This window comes from Penicillium soppii (genome assembly GCF_028829465.1).
Source record: "Penicillium soppii strain IBT 18220 chromosome Unknown utg000007l, whole genome shotgun sequence".
Taxonomy (NCBI): Eukaryota; Fungi; Ascomycota; class Eurotiomycetes; order Eurotiales; family Aspergillaceae; genus Penicillium; species Penicillium soppii.
Genome location: NW_026643237.1, coordinates 876,059 through 894,609, shown reverse-complemented (window position 1 = coordinate 894,609; position 18,551 = coordinate 876,059). Strand labels below are relative to the sequence as shown.

Sequence of the window (18,551 nt, the reverse complement as noted above, 5' to 3'; positions counted from 1 at the left end):
CTATGTTAAGGATTTATCTTTCCTTTCCTATCTAATCCTCCTTGCTCTTCTTCCAATCCCGGTGCTGGACAACGGTAAGCGCGACAACAAGAAGACCAACGGCCCGCATCTCTTCGGCGGAATAAATGCTGAAGGGCCCCAGTAACTGCATTGCTAGATGTGCGTTGCTATCGAAGGCTTTCAAAGAGCGTCTGCCTGTAACCAAGTACTCGATGTACTCTTCATGCAGCTCAGCGACAATAAAATATATCTCTGTAGCGTATTGCGCTAACATCACCCATCTATAGGCAGCTGATTAGTGATGTTTGTTTAGCATTGATATAGGGATCATGATCACACCTACCTTCTGATCGGTGAATCGATTATTTGAACTCTTGGTCCCTTTGACTCTTCAATATCGAGCGTTGCAGTAATCCATGCTAGCATCTCAAGTCCCTGTTACATCAAGACCTCCTTTATCGAACTCGATGACAGATGCATAGCCTTGACTTCAAGTAAAACCTGCATTTCCCCATCGGGATCTACCAGACCACCGTCGACAATTGCTTTGTATTTAGCCTCACCGACATGCAAATTGAGATGATGCTGGATACTGTCCCACTTTAACTCGGTCGGCAGTAATAAGCAGATCGTGTAGAGCAAATTGACGAAGCTCATATTGATCTTCGCTTCATGCGTTCGCCTCTTTGCTTCGAAATTGCCAAACGGCTGCTTTATTCCAATGGATGTCACCAGCGCCGTGAAACCTCCAGTATTTGCCGTTTCCCTGCTCTCTAGACTCAGATTTTGTAATCTTCTTGTGATCTGTTCCAGTTTTTCCGCGGTAAAGGGGGTTGTAGTGCCACTCGTCATAAGTTGGCCGGGGGAGGTGTTGGGAGTGCCGCTCGTCTCGAGCTGTCCGGGGGAAGACATGTTGGTGAGTCTTCTGCGCTTTTTGGCAATCGGGAAGGGTGGTCTGTCTCCAAACAACGCAATACAAGCTCCTTCTATTCGCGACTGCTGATCTCGAATATTCGAGAATGCTCCAATGAGAATGGGGTTCCCAGGCTTTGCGATCGGGTATTTGGCGATGTGATCGATAAACTGACTCCAATCTCCATAACCGGAAAGATACTCCTAAGCCGTCGCTTTTGCCCAATTGGGGAGATTGAGGGCCTCGCAGACCGTAGTATTTATGTCTGCCAGGTCTCTAACCTGGGAATGCTGCCAGAGGATCTTGGTGGTGAGGTAATGACCGTACTGGCTCCCGATCTTCGAAGCCGAATCCCAGCCCGAAAGCTCTCGTAATAGAACATCCAGCGGTCGCTCCCCAAGGGGTAGGCTACGATCATGTCGTTTGTTGTGCCCCGGCTCAGTAATTGTTTCCCTGGTTGCTTCTTTCTCCCATATATAGGGTCGGCCAGGTACTCCCAGCTTCATCTCATAGTCATCGAGCTTGGGCGGTCGCCGACCAGAGGACGACCGACGCTTGCTACCAGTGGACTGATTCATACTAGGCGCGGATGTCGGGTCTGTTGGTGGGTGTTTCGATGAACCGCTCGTCATGGGCTTGTTCTGATGGAGAGTGGAGGAAACACGAGACAGCATGAGACAGCACGAGACAGGTATGCTTTTGGGGGCTCAATCAAGGTGATGAAGTGGTAAAAGGTAAACAAAGTAAAAGGTGAGGAAGGCTCCATCACTAATCAGGCAGGTGCTCAAATGCGGCAGTAACTGACTACCTCACCTCTCTCACCCTATGGTCGTATGTGATAGATTCTGCATTGAATAGATTCCTATAGATACGTCTTATTCTGTAACGGAACTAGAAGGAGAAATGTAGGTGATAAAATTTGTCCATATGCCACCGGAAGAAAATCTCCTTTTCGTACTGCTAAAATCTGGCGTTTCGACCTTGGTCCCTTCTTTGGATTGCATCTAACTGTCGGATGGACATGGGACTGAATGATGATCTGTGCACCAAGGCATGCGTATTTACAATCTACGGTTGAAGAATACGGATATGCCATGAATGAATACATGTAATTTTACAGGTTGTTGATTAACTGTAGACTACATTGCTCGCCGTTAGTGTGCATTGTGCAAGTCATGCCATCGTACATTTGCTGATGATACTTGAGACTTTAATCTCGCTCGCAATCGCTTAATCTATGCATTTGAGTCTCTCAGGAACAACAAGTTCTCGCTGTCCCCGAATCCTCCAACCAGGAAGCCTGTCTTTGCTCAGCAAGTCGAGCGTTTTCTTCTCGACGAGACTATATTGGTTCCCATCATCCCGATCGAAGTTGAAAGGCCGTCTCAATGAGACTGGTGGGTTGGTTATGACACGAGGTTGCCTCAAGCTGTTTACTGCGATGGAGTGGCACATCAAAGGGTGGAGAAGAATGACATCGCCGACATTGCCAGTCATCTCATGAAACTCGCTGCAGTTCTTGACAATATCAGAGTAGAAGGGCGTATCCATGGGATTTCCATCGGGTTCTTGACCGCGAGGAAGCATAAATGGCGTCACACCCTCAGGGTGGTCGTACTAGAAACGAGTCAAAACAAAGAGTAAAAGCCAGGATCTGCACACGTACCAAATGTTGAGCAATGAATTTCATTGCATCAGAACAGACCATAGTGCCGCCTGCACGTTCCCGAATATCCGTAAACAAAGGAATCACCAATAAAGCCTGCTCAGGCGAATCGAGGAAATGAGTAAAGAAGTCTCCATCCACATGCCATCCCCAGAGATCCGCAGGATTGGGCCAAGTACCCTCAGACTCAGGCGAGCCAAGATTGACAATGAAAGCATCATCCCATGTAGCCGATTCCGGTGCGATGCGATCCTCACCACCGAGAAGTTCACAGATAGCGGACCACGCCTTTGGCGCAAAGATTCGGACAGGTTCTTGCTTGGTATCACCCATGTGCGTGATTTCGGCGGTCCATGTCGACTTGTCTGTTGGCGAGACGCCGAGTCTTTTCCATACATCACCGGCCCATTCATTTGCTTTTTTCTGAGTGAAACACTGCGGTATGCGCACGAATCCGTGACGCATAAAATGATCGATCTGCTCATGGGAGAGCTTGTATTGCGGATTGGATGCCATCTCGAGGGTTGTATGTTCCGGCTCAGAACTGGAGCTACAGCAAGCACCCATTTTTAATTTTGATGGAGTTGTCGTTGGGAAAGTAGCAACGTGTCCTGGTGTCTGCGTCCCTGGGCAGGTGCCAATCTGATTATATCATCATCCCTGGTGCCTCAGGGTTGAGCAACGAAGACTACACTTCTACAGATGTTTGTAAATTTAAATTTGCTGGGCACCTCGTTTCTATCATAGTTTCAGCCGATTATGAAGGGATCAGTTTGAAAACACTGGAATGCATTCTGCGAGAATCATGGGCCGATGGTGAAAGTTGACTACAACGTACATGGGTATATCGGCCTCATTTCATCTCAGCAACGAATATAACTGGCACAAATGGCTAACGGCGAGGTGATTTCGCTTGACACCCTCTTTTATTGCCTTGACACAAAGCTATTCTCGCTTTGTTGTCTCAAATTGAATAAAATCCAAACACAGAGATTCCAGATCAGCGGTCTCCGGGTCCCAGTCACTTGGCTCGTAACGAGAATTGGCAGCGATGCTTTTGATGAACAGACACAACTCCAGACCGGAGGGGATGCTGCCGGTGAATTCTGTCAAGTACTGTAGCTTCTCTTGGAAGTTTCGGACGAAGTCCATTGGATTGCTGCCGTCATAGCAAATTTCGCTCAATTTGTTGAAGCTTCGGACAGTCGATACCCAGTGAGGTGGGGCAAACTGCGCTTCGAGGGTGAGAAACGCATCTCGAGGATCGGAAATACCCTTGATGAATGTCCTTGGTCCTCGTTGAATGCAAACATGGAGGAAAATCCAAGCCCTGTGATTCACATTCATCCATCTGTCTTTCTTCTTCTCGAAGTCCTCCAGCAGGGCCTTGTTCTTCTCTTTGATTTCGGCCTCTTTTTCTTTCAAGATTTGCTTCGTAACAGTGAACGCATGTCCGTATTCTTCGAAGGTCTGGCCAACACCAAGCTTGTCTTCTATGGCGGCACGAATCACGTCTTTTGGTCGAATGCTGAGATAGGCCGGCGGGTCTGGGGGTTGTTTGTTTTGAAAGACGACCTTGGCATACATAGGGTGCACTGTGTTGAGAGCCGCGTAAAACTGATACTTCCAGACTTCCCAGTTGGATTTGCCTTCCAGTTTTGGAAATTCATTGAATAGATCTACGTCCTGCGCAGAATAGACCAGCCCCTCCGTATCATTCATGACGGTGGTGAGGTATCTTGTAAATTTGGTGGTGATTCGGTGTGCGGTCTCGGAGATGTTTCTGAGTTTTGGAAAGTACTGAAAGAGGAGCGAGGGCAATTTGTTGCAAAACGAGTGAGGGAGTCACCGAGACTGAAAGCCACAGTGAGAAAGATATTCAGACGATTGATGCGTTGCTGAAGCCTCCTAGGGATGTTATATTGAGTCTTGCAAAAACAGCAGGCGATGGAAGATAAAGATAAGTGTGTGAAGAGGAGAAAATATAGATCAAAGGAAGGAAGTAGGACGGTCAACATGGAAGATGGAAGATGACAAGGTCATCTGACCCCAAGATCCGTGAGTCGCAAGTTGGGATAGAATATTTGATGAAGTTTGCTCAAGATCTTTTTTACACGTTTATAACTCTGGCCTATATAGTATACTAATATATTAGATTAATTGGCAAATGCAGAGATCGGAGATCGATACGACCAGTATACTGGATTTATTCAATTTCAACGCGATTTAAAAAGGGTAATGACTAGCTCATAACAAAAGAGCAAATCCTCCATCACCTAGAAATCAACGAGAGCTTCTCGCGGACCGAAGGCAGCACATACTGCTTGATTCCAATCATACCCAGGATAAGATACGCTGAATAGTAACCGTGAAGGTCCCGACAAGCTCCTGCTGCAAAAGCCTAAGGGCCTTACTATCTCTAGGGAATATCTGATCAATAGCAGCCTGCTGAACCTCAGAGAGAAAATCTCGCATCCCCACTGACCAGGTAAAGTGGCCAGCATCTCCATCCCGGAGGCGTTGTCCACTCTCTGCGTTGTATTGGTCCCAAACATCTGGTGCCGCCGTGATAAGAGGTCGTGGGAGGGGGTTTGGATAGGTGGTATATCTATCTTGTAGATACTTCTGGTATTGAGCGGCATGACTCTATTAATTTGCAAGCCTGTATTCATAAATGTGTTCATCAAGAGCACCTACAGGCTCAGTCTTCTCCGAACCGATTCTGTGTTGCTTGCGATGGTTTCTTTCGGCATTATCAAAGGCCTTTGCCAACTTAACCAAAGCAGTATTGACATCATTTTTGAAATCGTTTGTCCAAACTGGCTGTGTGGAATCCAAAGTTGGAGGCTCCCAGAAGAAGTCTGCCCACTTTATAATCGAGGACAAGTCCCAGGCATCACCGCGCATGCCTTCAGCCGGCTGGCAAATGTTAACCAAAGCAAACATATGACGGACCAGCTTGTACGTACGCGATGACAGTGTGACTTGCGTCTGGAGCATCGATAGCACAAGACAGATGGATTGTGAGCGTATTGGCAATCGATAAAGAAGGCGGCAGAGCTTCCAGAGAAAGCGAGCACGGAGGTACGGAGGCAGTGCATGCACCAAAGAAGTCGAAAAAGTAGGATTTCTTCACGCAGAGAAGCCATAGCGATTGTCGCACGAAGACTTGACGGGAAGACGCAATTGGGAAATGATGTAAAGAGGCAAGTGAGGAAGTCGGCGTAGGCAAGAGCCCGAGATCTGAGAAGGAAGACCGAATGGGTTTTATGGAAGGAGAAGCCTGTGTCAACATCACTGAATGCAGCTATCTTTATTTATACTTTTAGATTGGCCTCATGGGCTATGCTAGACTTCAGGGTTGTATTACCGGCGATCTGAAAAGCGGATTTATGATCATGTCTGCCGGGAGAACAAATAGAATAATGCCTTTCAATATGTAGATAAACACCAACACATCTCATTGACGCCAAACACGACGTTTGGGTATCTTTGTCGTTGTCTCCCCGTCCCAAAAGAGTTCTTGGCCAGCTTAGTCAAAGCAGTGGTTACTGCATGCTTGAACTCCGGAGCCGGTGTAGCCCAGCACAGAGAGCAAGGGATATCGGGGATGTGGTTTTATTCCTAGAATAGAATATGACTGAAGAACCAACTTAACCTGCCAGGCTTGAATTACAGGAACCCCCCATCAAACTAAATGCATCGTCCTCCATGCGAAAGAATAGCAGAATAATGAGCCTTGGTAATCATAGTGCATTTCTCTGTAGCCAAAGCAGAATCTGGGGCTAAGCTCCCAGGCAATGAAAGCAAATATTCTCATGACTTTGGGACATTGTCGACTGATTAAAACTTCTTCTTCTGGTACGTAGAAGTGATTTGTGAATACTGAGCAAGTTGGATTTAGGGCGGTGAATAGGAACTTAAGACAAATATATTATTGGCATTTTCCTTTCTCTTCTTAAACACGCGTTGCTCGCGGCTGAACAAGACCATGCCAAGACATGATTCCGGCTAAATAGCTCTCCATCTATTGTCAGACACGGAGAGTCAAACTGGCGGAGAGGCACATTCCCCGCAAATCAAGAGAAGACCCAGACCCGCTAAACTGCTTGGCATCACCGGTCATTCCCTCCAAGCGATTTCTAGGCTAGCATGACTGCTAAACTGAGTGTCGCTGAGACCCTGGACATATTCGTCCAGACTTGAACATCCAAAGCAAAACTTTGAACATGACAAGATGAAATTTGACACCTCGAATAAACACGGAATGTCGATTCTATGTGTTTTGCATTCTCCAGGTTGATCGTCATGTGGGCCTCGGCCCGACTGCCCAGCTGTGGGGGGAGATTGGTCTCCCAAACAAAGACACCCATGGTAAGCGAGGCTAATTCTTAGAGCATACGACTTGCCTTTAGTGTCTTTCACCGCACCAATCATCATCCTAGGCAATGGCTTGGAACCCGATGAATTAGCCTGCACTTGAAACCATGTCCTTACTAGCACATTTAGGGTAAGGCGGGCCGGACAGTCCATTAGTCCGGCTATGACTAGAATGAATAGGCATTTCAAGTCCCGGCCCTGCTCTAGATCTGTTCTAGCGTCTTTCGAAATTCTGATTTGTTTATTTCTTTATCCTCTAGAACATGACTAGACTGCCAGATCCGGGGTAAGCTCTTGACCCAAGTAGTCCAGCCAAGACACCAATTAAAATCACCCGGCTAATATCGAAGCTGAGCATTCCAGGATGGCAAATTTGAATTGCTTAAAATCGCTGTGATGTCCCGCTGTCTCAATGAACGTTCCCCCAGTGCTTTATCATCACGAGCTTGGTGGACATATCCTCTTTTCTAATTTTCTTGAAAGATTTTAGATACCATGGGTATTGCAGTAGGGGCATCGACCCTCAACACTGATGCAGCGCAGGCTGGGAAGCCTAAGTTGGAGAATGTGAACTGGTGGCATGAGCCTGGTCTGCGCAAGCTCTATTTCTGGGCAGCGATTCTATGCGTTGCGTCTGCGACTACAGGTTATGACGGGTGAGTGGTATATTTTCCGTTGTGCTATCCAACGCTGACAAACCCTCCAGAATGATGCTTAACACCTCCCAAAACCTGGACTCTTGGCAGAATTATTTCGATTCGCCCACGGGCTCGTCGTTGGGGTTGATGAATGCCATTTATCAAATTGGAAGTCTTGTCAGCTTCCCATTCGTGTAAGTCATCTTCAATCTTGCTAGAAAAAAACAAACCAACTGATTTTGCTAGTCCTTTTTTCGCCGATCGATGGGGTCGCAAGCTTCCCATCTTCCTCGGTTGTCTGCTCATGATTCTGGGTGGATTGTTAGGAGCTTTTTGCAATGGTTATGGCATGTACGTTGCCGGTAGACTACTTCTAGGCATTGGGAACAGTCTCGCGCAGATGGCCTCTCCAATCCTCCTCGCCGAAATCGCCCACCCCCAGCACCGCGGAAAAGTCACTAGTATCTATAACTGCCTGTGGAACTTGGGAGCATTGGTTGTGGCTTGGCTAGCATGGGGAACAATGCAGATTCACTCTGACTGGTCCTGGCGTATCTTGACCCTTCTGCAGATCCTCCCGGCAGTCATTCAACTCAGCTTTATTTGGTGTAAGTCGTGCGAATTCAGCTCTTCGCTGTTTTCTTGGTCTCTAACTATTACCAGGGGTCCCGGAATCTCCGCGTTGGCTGGTTTCCAAGGAGCGATATGAGGAGGCTCTGACCACTCTTGCCTACTACCACGGAAATGGCGATCAGAACAATGCCACCGTCCAGTTTGAGTACCGTGAGATCAAGGAGACTATCCAGATGGAGATGCAGTACCAGAAGAACAGCAGCTACTTCGACTTCATGAAGACCAAGGGTAATCGATACCGTCTGGCAATCCTTGTCTCGCTCGGTATTATCTCTCAATACTCCGGCAATGCATTGTTCAGCAACTATACCAGTTTGATCTATAACAGCATGGGCATTACTGATCAAAACAAGAAGATTCCGGTGAGTGTTGTTTCTTCTATAAGTACATCACCAAGCTGACATCTCTAGTTAAACGGCGGACAAACCTTGCTCAGTCTGGTTGTCAGTGTATCGAGTGCCTTCTTCGTCGACCGAGTTGGCCGACGACCTCTTTTCCTGATCTCTACAGTTGGTATGGAGTATCTGCATTTGAATCAAATTTACAATATGCTAACGTTGTTTTCCCAGGCATGCTCCTCATGTTCCTCGCATGGACTGTCGTTTCCTCCGTCTACGAAAAGACCCAAGATGTCAAATCAACCGGCTACCCACAGGTAGTCTTCGTCTGGCTCTTCTCCGTTTGCTACGCGATTGCCTGGCAGGGTCTTCTGGTCGCATACTCCCTCGAAATTCTGCCTTATCGCCTACGTGCCAAGGGCATCATGATCATGAATCTGACCGTTCAGGCCACTCTGGTTCTTGGAAAGTAAGTTGTCTTCAAACAAAAGTACCCTTATCCTAGCTAACCAAATTAGTTATACAAACCCGATCGCGTGGGAGAACCTACCTCATCACTGGAATTTGTCCATGATCTATACGATTTGGATATTTATCGAGCTTCTGTTTGTGTACTTCTTCTACGTGGAGACTCGTGGTCCCACTCTTGAGGAATTGGCTAAGATCTTCGATGGCGACGATGCAGTCGTGGCGCATGTTGATTTGCAGCAAGTTGAGAAGGAGATCCAGATCACTGAGACCGAGTCGATTCACTATCGGGAACGTGCTTAGTCGTTGTACTTCTGTCATGGGACAGCCAGCGAATTCCAATTATTTACTTATCTACAACTTATTCACAACTGGAACTGGGTATTTGGAATCATCGAATTTCAATATTGACATGTATAGCAGGCAAAATAATTAGGCACATGGGACTAGGCTGAGTTATACGAGATTCTTACGTGGCGTCGGCGGGCTCTTCTATACTCCGCCGCCTATGATGACCGACCGTTGTAAATTTAGACACACTCTTCCGCAAAGAACGGCGAATAATCTTTTGAAAAAGATTCACGCCTTGGAAATGCTTATTTTGATCGAAGCCAAAAAAAAACCGCAAAGCGAGAGCGAGAGCGTGGCGGCTCCAAGCCCCAGAAAGTGGGAGAAACACGGACTCAATAGGGACGCAATATTGATTTTCAAACTGACATTCCATACATTTGATATCACATCATTATTTGCTTATTTGATATATTTCTATGCCAATGAAAATAGCCCGATGTGGAACTGGGAGACCCGTTGTACATGCGCCTTCCTATCTTTGTCCCTTCCATTCGAATTATATTTATATTCCCAGCTTCCTCTCTTTCTCTTTTCCTCTCTTTATTCTCTATCTTATATTCTTGACTCCTTGTCACTCTTTCACGACTCTTTTATAATACATTACTCTCTTATCCCCAACGTTTCCGTCTCTTACTCGCACTGTGAAAATGCGCTTTCATCTCCCCATCCTTTTTGGCATAGCCAGTCTGGCCATTGCCGCCCCAATTAAGAACTCGACTGATCACAGGAGTCTCCCGGATGGATTGCCAACTCCAAGCCCCAGTGAACTGGAGGTCATTGAAGAAAACGCGCATGGGACTCTGCCGAACGGACCTCCTCCACCCGGTATCAGTGAAAACGGAATCACCAACCTCAAGCTTGTGGCATTTAACGAACTGTTCGAGGTTGCCTTCTTCCATGAGTTGATCACAAACGTTACCAATCAGGTCTTGGGATACCGTTTCTCAAGCGAGGATGATTACGACTTTATTCTGAATGGCTTGAAGGTTATCCTAGCTGTATGATATAACCCCCCAACACCACAAGCGATTTACTGACTTATTCACGCTGCAGCAAGAGGAGCTGCATGCTCTTGACGCCAACAATGCTCTTTCCCACTTTGGTATCGCGCCAATCGAGCCATGTCAGTACAATTTTCCAGTCGACAACTTCAATGACGCCATATTGCTCGCCAGTACTTTCACAGATGTGGTGTTGGGAACTCTACAAGATGTTGTCGAGCGTTTCGCTATTGGTGGTGATTTTGCATTGACGCGCGAGGTTTCTTCCATCATTGGCCAGGAGGGTGAGCAGCAGGGTTGGTTCCGCATCATGCAGGGAAAGGTCCCCAGCGAACTGCCATTTTTGACGACTAGCGACCTCAACTTTGCCTTCACTGCAATTCAAAGTTTCACTGTCCCCGGAACATGCCCCAACATCAACTCTATTCCGCTCGAGACTTTTGAACCTTTGAACATCATTACCGCTCCGACTGCAAAGACAGATCACATCAAGGTCTCCTTCTACGACCGTAAAGATGTTGAGGAGAGTACGTTGTGGATTGTCTACATCAACCAGCAGAATCTGCCCATCGTGGAGCCTCTTACTGTGCTCTCCAACGAAGAACACGAGATCGTTGCAGAAGCTTTGTTCCCCTATGAGGCACATGAGATGAATGGATTGACCATCGCCGCGGTAACTACGACCGAAGGGCCGTTCCCAGATGCATCTAGTGTGGCCAAAGCAACTGTTGCCGGGCCTGGCCTCATTATCATCAACTGATTCAACGTCAACATCAGATCAACTCCTGAAGAATTCGCGACATACGTATATCATTATCACTGACACTCACTCCTATGACTTATGAGCAGTGCGAAATACATTGTATAGCTTGACTCAGCTTTTAGTTGATTTCTCTCACCAATGAATTATGTTTATTGCCTCCCTAATATAATTTGAGTAGATAACCCTTTTACATGAATGAACATGACCTGTGAAACTGATGATGAAATTGGCTGCTTCCCAACCATAAAGTGTATCCAGATATTAATCCTAGCATTTCAACTCAACCACGGTCGTGGTTACTACGCAAAGATTCCCAAAAATAAATATTGTTCAATTGATAGACAAGAATAGAATAGACCACTAATCATACACAAACCAAATAATCACCTAAATATGAGGCAACGAATAACCCCAACAGGAACTAACATCCCCTAGACAAATCCCAGCATGTCCAAAAACCAAACTCATCGGCTTGGCTACACTTACAACTTACCCTGACCAGCGTTGGCAGTAACGCTGGAAACAACAGTAGTGTAAGCCGAAGCCGAAGCAATGTTCTTTCCAGAGAAGTTAGTCAGGAAAGCCGTATCGGCCTGGCTGAAAGAACCCGACGATCCGAATCCATTAATCACACAAGACCGACCAAGGTAAGTCTGGCACTTGGCATTGGTAGTAGTATCGGGGCTAGTGAACAACTGTCCAGAAATAGGGGACTCAGCAATAATAGGAATATTCTGGAAGACGTTGCCCTCAGCGAGAACGTTGCCGCCGGAACCGATCTCGAAAGCATGGCCGGAGTTCGAGTACCAGTAATTGTTGACGGCGTGCAGAAGGGTGTTGCCCTGGACCTTGGGGGCGCGGCCGCTGGTGTGGTAGATGTAGTTGCCCTTCAGGGTGACGAGGTCGCTGGAGCCGTCGAGGTAGATGCCCCAGTAGTGGTAGCCGTCGCAGGTGGCGGAGTAGTCGCTGACGCCGTTGATGAAGCTGTTTGAGATGGTGACGCGCTTGGAGGCGTCAGTGCCGAGGACGATGTGCTGGCGGGCAATGCGGGCGGTCGTGACATGGTCGATCCAGACCATGTCGGCGTTGTCGATGGTGATGGCGTCGCCACCCCACACGTACTTGGGGTTGATGTCGGTGAAGGCGACGTTCCTGCGTGGGTTGTTAGTTGGGTAGATGGGTGAGGGGGTGCTGACGCTTACTGGATGATGATGTTGTTGGCGCCGCTGACGATCCGGATTCCCTTGCCCTTGATGACACCAGCGGATCCGGAGCCGATGAGAGACTTGTTGGATTTCACGGTGATACCGAGGACACCGGCGTTGTCACTGAATTGGTTAGTGTGGATATTCGGACAACGATGCTTTTATACATACTATTTGACAGTGGTCGAAGGAGCAGACGCCTCGTAGTTGTTGCACCAGTTATTCTGGTTGATAGCAACCTGGCAAGCAGATGCGGTGCCCCAAGGAGCGCAGCCTGTACCGGTAGTAGTTCTATAGAAAGGCATGAGTGTTCTGTATTCGTATCATCAAAGCAAAGTCACGACTCACCCCTCAGTACCAGTGAAGTCAAAGGTCTTGGTGAGGACAATGACACGAGGAGAAGAGTCACCAAGGTACGAGACCAGCTCGGCAGTGGTGCTAGGGTAAACAGGAGTAGCAGAGCCACCACCAGTAACGCCCTTGGCGAAACCCTCAGCAGCGCCAGAAACACCGACAGCAGCGGCTTGAGCAGCGAAAGCTGCAACAATAGCAAGGAACTTCATGTTGAAACCTGGTATCGATTACCTAGGAATGCAGAGAAGTCTGGATGATGATGAGCCGGAGAAAACATGGGTGCGAAGCATCTTTTATAGACGGCGATCAACGGAGCAAGGCCCAGTCTGGATAGCTCGAAAAAGCTAAGACAAGCACGTTTGAAAATCAGCGGTCCACCGCCGGGTAATCTCCTTCAATTTCCAGAAGATAGCTAGTAGCAGGCGCAGGGTGGATGGACCGAACCCCTAAATGGAGACAACTAGTCTGGGTGGAGTTATTATGTCCACAAGTTTGCGGAGAAATGCATGCAGGCCTTGTTCTTGGGGTCAGCTAAGGAGAAATTTGGCGCTCGAATAATATTGTACCTTCCCAGTCGAGGCGCTGAGAGAAGCACCAATCGGCGAGGTGATCATGTCCACCAGTGCAAGTGGCGTTATCTTCCAAACGTTTCCAGGAATTGAAGTACAACGGCGCGAAGTGAATAGTGCATAGTACCGAGGGCAAATAAGCCCAGTGTTAGAGCTGTGTATGGATTTGTTTCAACTAGAGATGTGCCCCACTGTATAGACTAGCTCGGTCTTGTTCATCTTCGGATTAGTTACTTGGACCGGCTGGTCTCCGGTGATTCAGTTGAACATCTGATCAACCGGTCAGCGCCATTGGAATATTATTCAGCGAGAGTCCCTTCTGCAGTTGGTCAGTTTATCCGTTGATGTTCTATTCAGGAGGTGTTTTGTTTGAAGGGGAATGAAAAAATTCTTCCGACGTGGCTTGGCGACCAGTAACAGTACCAGTAACCGTTGTGATGAAGACTGCAGATCTCCAACGGAGAGTTCAAGTCCACGGGTCCGGATCTGATTTTGCATCAATGAGATAAGACCAGCGAAAAAACAAACTATGATCAGCAATGAAGATCAGGTGTGTGGTCCGCCTGCCGTATTGCCGCTAGGGGGCTAATTGGTGCGATCCACCTGGAGTCTTGTTCCGTGCAAAAATAGTATGTAGTTGGATTGATTATAGACTTATTTGACTTTTTTGAAGATGTAATTTCGGTGAATTAGTACACTAAGTGGTACAATAGTTATATAGTGTAGTCTAATGAGTAGACTGCTTCTGTATTATCGGCTATACCGAATGTGGAAGAATGTCTTTTGTCTAGAACAATTTGAAGTGCCGGGGTTTCGCCGAGCCTTAGCGCTGCGGCTAAAGGAGTAGGAGTGAAGAATCGGAGATGAATAACTACAGTATATACAACCTCCTTAATCTAAAAGGGGCAGTGAGGACGAATCGGAAATGGTCCCATATCCATTAATAAGAGTGTCTATCATAAAGAATGCGTGATATAATGGTACAAAAGAATCAGACCGCTATTTCGAAATCCAACACATCTTACATGATAACAGGCAAGTTACGCTCAAGGTACCCCCTCCACTCAGGGAGCGCACGCTTCCACTTAGGACCAGAAGCGTTCTTCAGGTCCTCAATGGCACTAGCGTACTTGATCAGAGTCGGCTCCGAGAAAGCAGTGTTCATCAAAGCAAGACCGAACGGCATTCCAGACACACTGTCAGTGCCGGCAGGCACAGTGATGACCGGGTAACCGGCCTGGGCAGCGATCTGGATGCTCTGCGCAACATCAGGGGGAACGAGGAGGCCGTCCAGCTTGGTTCCGTTGAAGTTGAGGGCTGCATCGATGCCTTCTTCGCGGGTGGTGCGCTGGCAGAACTCCAGAGCCTGGAAGTAGGTCTCGTTCATGATTCCCTTGCTCTCCATGGAGGCGATGAGGCCGTCCTGGCCGGAGCCGAAGGCCGGGTGGATGCCGGGCAGGCCGCCCTCAGAGCCGTAGTTGTCGATGTTGTACTGGACGAGATCCTCGACGGTGCGGACGTTGGTGTTGTTCACCTCGGACAGGTAGTCGCGCAGGTTGTTGTAGAAGTCGACCTTGATGTAGGAGTACTCGGACTCGTTGGCGTAGCCACGGGTGGAGCCGTAGTCCCAGTTCCAGCCGTCGGGCGAGACGATAGTCTTGTAGTGGGGCAGCTCGGTGCCGTTGATGATGGTGGCGCCGGCGGACTTGATCAATTCAATCAGCTCCAGAAGATCGGCGTTCTGCTCGGCGCTGTTGAGGGCCCAGAAGGAGGCCCAGGGGAGGCCGAAGACGGCGCCCTTGAGGGCGTCCTTGCGGCTCAGGAATTGGGTGTAGCCGCCCTTGGGGGTGAGGCCCTTTTGGGCAAGGGTGTAGTTATCACGGGTGTCTACGCCGTAGATCGCGTCCAGAGTGTAAACGGCGTCACGAACATTGCGAGCGAAGGTGCCCACAGTATCCTGGTGCAGGGACTCGGGAATGACACCCGCACGGGAAGTCAGACCGACAGTAGGCTTAATGCCGACCAGGGCGTTTCTTTGAGAGGGGTTAATGACACTGCCATCGGTCTCGGTTCCAAGAGCAATAGGAACCAAGTTGGCGCCGACAGCAACACCGGGGCCGGTGCTGCTACCGCCGGGGTTGACGGTGAAGTTGTAAGCGCTGCGGCATTGACCGCCACGGGCGCTGAAGCCTTCGGAGTAGTTGTTCGAGCGCATATCAGCCCACTCGGAAAGGGCACCCTTGCCCAGAAGAATAGCACCGGCCTTGCGGAGGCCGTGCACGACATGAGAATCGCGAGGCACGACGCTGCCCAGCAAAGCCCAGGAACCGGCAGTGGTCTCCATACGGTCCTTGCTGGCGATATTGTCCTTGACAATGAAAGGAATTCCGTGAAGAGGACCGCGGACCTTACCCTTGGCCCGCTCGGCATCGAGCTTCTGGGCAATAGAGAAGGCATCCGGGTTCAATTGCAGAATAGCGCTGCGAAAATGGTTAGTCACAAACAAATTGGACGGGCATTATTGTACATACTTCAAGTAAGGCTGTGTCTGGTGAACACGGTCGAGGTAGCACCCCAAGAGCTCAACACTAGTGAAAGTGCCGTTCTCGAGACGCTCCTGGATCTGATCGACAGAAGCTTCTTCCAGTTTGAATCCATGGCAACGGCGCATGGGGAAGAGCTTAGCCCCTGAGGCACCCAGACGAGGGAAATCATATTGGTAGGGGTTGGTCAGGATTTGTGAATCGACCAGGCTGTCATTCTGGGCAATAACCGAAGTTGCCAGGGCAAGACCGCCCACCAATGTCTGGAGTAGAGGAGCCATCGGAAATCAAATCAGATTAAAAGAGACCCCACCAAAAAACCATGTGGAAGTGATGATCTTTTCGGGGTTTGGGAGATGTTTATACTTGGACCGGCAAACGATCGTGGATCCCCCTTTGCCGCCGGCCAACGCGTGACTAATTGGTTCAACGAATTATTCGCATCTTTTTTTTGTAGTTGGTCTTCAATCGAATTTTTTTTTTTTTTTTTGGTTCTTCTATACTGTTCTATGCAGTATATTGCTTCTAGACGACTTCTTTTACACGCCGGATAGTTCGGATGTCAAGTTGTGGCGCTATTCAGTCGACTTAGGTCGACTTAGGGCCAAGCTTTCTTTCTTCATCCCTACTAGATTGTATATTATTGTGGACTTCTTGCGCGATTAATGGCTATTCAATATATGATTTCACGCTAACATACCTTGGTAAATTTCTCACCTGCCTAATTGCACATTAGCTTGAATCCAGAAGAATCTGCAACTCCATCGAGTACCGTCGGAATCGACTTGGATCGGTTAGATCCCGCGATCCTGACCCCACTACATACCTTCTCACTGGTTGTAATTCTCTTCACGATAAGAGTGGCGTTACACCTCCGAGCCTAGCTCTTGATCATTACGCAGTCATATTGATTAATGGTAGAACAGAGCGAGCCTAGTAGTCCGTATATAGGGGCCTATAATTGTACAATGTGGGCACAAATAAACGGTCTTAACATGCAGGTAATGCATGAACTGCTCACGGTCGGTTTTCCACGTGGGAAAAGCAAATCGCACATTGACCCTGCATAAAGGCAGCACTGGTATACGAATTCTTCACAGGTTCTCTTGAGCCTTTAACTTTCCTACTTCGTATCGTTCATTAAACACGCTTCAAGCGTATATTAACCTTTGACTATTGATATCTCACACTCAAAACCACCTCACCGAAACTTTATGATAAATACTTTTCCTGAATCTGCCTGTGGATTCCAAAGTTGGATACAGATTTGGGACGAGCTCCACAGGGCCAGCACTTGTACTGGGCCTCGACGATTTGCCAGTCTGGTACAAACTCTCGTTGGCCAGGTGCCCTAATGATCTCTTGGAATTAATTGAAAAAGACCCGCTGCCGCTTCCACTTTCCTCACTGTACACACTCGTTTACGTCTTCGTTCAATATTATGAACTGTGTCTGATATCCTCATTTTTCGTTTGTTAAGACTATGTCTCATCTATAAACCCCATTCAATTCGGCCATGTCACTCATTTGAACAACTGCAATGACCGTCCCTTCCGATATCCTGGCTGCAGATGCAGCAGGACGCATTCCGAGCAATGTCTCGCTGGAATATTTAGCAGAATCTCGGGATAAATCAGCTATCGTCGGGATTATATTCATGATCTGTTTCACGGGCCTGTTGATGATCGTTCGTCTTTATGCCCGAGCTTTCATCGTTAAGAAAATCGGCTTAGACGATGCATTGGCCATCTTGACCTTTGTATGCTCCTCCACTCTCCACCCCCAGATCTGCACGCGCCCACATTATTGCATAAGGCTGTTGCTATGCATGAGCAGCCATCAACGGCCATTCATTAAAACAACCATGATACCTCAGAACCTAACACTCCCTTCTTTTAGGTCTTCTACATAATCTTCGTCGTACTATCCGTCGTCTTGATCAACCTAGGAAGTGGCCGACACATCGAATACATCCAATATGTCCTCTCGCTGCCAACAGTCCGCGACACCGAAGTCCTCGACTTCGTCGCCCACATTCTCTACACAACGGCTCTATTCCTGTGCCGCCTCTCCGGCCTAGCCTTCTATTACCGGCTCAGCGTCCGCTCCACAATCCTCCATATGAGCATCCTCATCGCCGCACCCCTCCTCTTCGCCGCCTATCTCCCCCAAATCTTCCTTCTCATCTTCCACTGCAAGCCCGTCACCGGCCTGTGGCCCTACGAATGGCAATCCGAGCCAAAGACATACACATGCCTCTCATGGGGCCTGGTCTACTCCGTAAACTCCGGCATCTCGCTGGCTTGCGACGTGCTCATGTTCGCCATCCCAGCATTGCTGATCAAACAGCTACACGTCTCAATGGAGAAAAAGATCAAACTATCGATCGTCATGTTCCCGGGTGTCTTGTGCGTACCAATCCAATCCAATCCACCCACAACTCCCAAAAAAGACCCAACAGCTAACAAAGCGCAGCGTAATCGTCATCTCCGCCGTGCGCGTCTGGCTCGTCGCAGTGGGCCAATGGGCCTCCGACGGCAGCTGGGCCTACAACCCCATGCTCTGCGTTGAGAACGCAGAGATCGCAACGACGCTGATTGCGCTCTCGGTGCCAGCGCTCAAGCCCGTCTTCGGCTCGCTCTTCGCCCACCTGACAGAGTATACGTCCAGCCATACGCGGTCGCGGTCGACGAAGCTGCGCAGCCATGGCGTCGGGCACTCGAAGTCCA

At 48.5% G+C, this 18,551-nt stretch overlaps 9 protein-coding genes across 9 annotated transcripts; 2 read left to right on the top strand and 7 right to left on the bottom strand.

Moving 5' to 3' along the window:
- Positions 1 to 31: 31 nt before the first annotated feature.
- On the bottom strand, positions 32 to 1,545 carry N7529_009601 (uncharacterized protein; the record flags this gene model as incomplete). The annotated part of the gene is made up of 4 exons (XM_057245128.1): positions 32 to 281; positions 344 to 419; positions 465 to 1,116; positions 1,165 to 1,545. 4 exons carry the CDS (start codon positions 1,543 to 1,545, stop codon positions 32 to 34), a joined length of 1,359 nt encoding a protein of 452 aa, XP_057093391.1.
- A 598-nt stretch (positions 1,546 to 2,143) lies between these two features.
- Positions 2,144 to 3,146, bottom strand: N7529_009600 (uncharacterized protein; the record flags this gene model as incomplete). Its single annotated transcript, XM_057245127.1, has 2 exons — positions 2,144 to 2,530; positions 2,580 to 3,146. 2 exons carry the CDS (start codon positions 3,144 to 3,146, stop codon positions 2,144 to 2,146), a joined length of 954 nt encoding a protein of 317 aa, XP_057093390.1.
- A 378-nt stretch (positions 3,147 to 3,524) lies between these two features.
- N7529_009599 (uncharacterized protein) lies at positions 3,525 to 4,301 on the bottom strand (the record flags this gene model as incomplete). The annotated part of the gene is made up of 1 exon (XM_057245126.1): positions 3,525 to 4,301. One exon carries the CDS (start codon positions 4,299 to 4,301, stop codon positions 3,525 to 3,527), a length of 777 nt encoding a protein of 258 aa, XP_057093389.1.
- Positions 4,302 to 5,228: 927 nt separating this feature from the next.
- On the bottom strand, positions 5,229 to 5,579 carry N7529_009598 (uncharacterized protein; the record flags this gene model as incomplete). Its single annotated transcript, XM_057245125.1, has 1 exon — positions 5,229 to 5,579. The coding sequence occupies one exon, from the start codon at positions 5,577 to 5,579 to the stop codon at positions 5,229 to 5,231; it is 351 nt and encodes a 116-aa protein (XP_057093388.1).
- A 1,875-nt stretch (positions 5,580 to 7,454) lies between these two features.
- Positions 7,455 to 9,339, top strand: N7529_009597 (putative MFS hexose transporter; the record flags this gene model as incomplete). The annotated part of the gene is made up of 7 exons (XM_057245124.1): positions 7,455 to 7,615; positions 7,666 to 7,791; positions 7,844 to 8,205; positions 8,261 to 8,592; positions 8,641 to 8,743; positions 8,800 to 9,037; positions 9,087 to 9,339. 7 exons carry the CDS (start codon positions 7,455 to 7,457, stop codon positions 9,337 to 9,339), a joined length of 1,575 nt encoding a protein of 524 aa, XP_057093387.1.
- A 695-nt stretch (positions 9,340 to 10,034) lies between these two features.
- Positions 10,035 to 11,148, top strand: N7529_009596 (putative sexual development protein (LsdA); the record flags this gene model as incomplete). Its single annotated transcript, XM_057245123.1, has 2 exons — positions 10,035 to 10,385; positions 10,441 to 11,148. 2 exons carry the CDS (start codon positions 10,035 to 10,037, stop codon positions 11,146 to 11,148), a joined length of 1,059 nt encoding a protein of 352 aa, XP_057093386.1.
- Positions 11,149 to 11,633: 485 nt separating this feature from the next.
- On the bottom strand, positions 11,634 to 12,919 carry N7529_009595 (polysaccharide lyase family 1 protein; the record flags this gene model as incomplete). The annotated part of the gene is made up of 4 exons (XM_057245122.1): positions 11,634 to 12,303; positions 12,354 to 12,479; positions 12,528 to 12,647; positions 12,705 to 12,919. The coding sequence occupies 4 exons, from the start codon at positions 12,917 to 12,919 to the stop codon at positions 11,634 to 11,636; spliced, it is 1,131 nt and encodes a 376-aa protein (XP_057093385.1).
- Positions 12,920 to 14,300: 1,381 nt separating this feature from the next.
- Positions 14,301 to 16,103, bottom strand: N7529_009594 (putative amidase; the record flags this gene model as incomplete). Its single annotated transcript, XM_057245121.1, has 2 exons — positions 14,301 to 15,759; positions 15,811 to 16,103. The coding sequence occupies 2 exons, from the start codon at positions 16,101 to 16,103 to the stop codon at positions 14,301 to 14,303; spliced, it is 1,752 nt and encodes a 583-aa protein (XP_057093384.1).
- A 1,795-nt stretch (positions 16,104 to 17,898) lies between these two features.
- N7529_009593 (uncharacterized protein) lies at positions 17,899 to 18,529 on the bottom strand (the record flags this gene model as incomplete). The annotated part of the gene is made up of 2 exons (XM_057245120.1): positions 17,899 to 18,041; positions 18,289 to 18,529. The coding sequence occupies 2 exons, from the start codon at positions 18,527 to 18,529 to the stop codon at positions 17,899 to 17,901; spliced, it is 384 nt and encodes a 127-aa protein (XP_057093383.1).
- Positions 18,530 to 18,551: the final 22 nt, after the last annotated feature.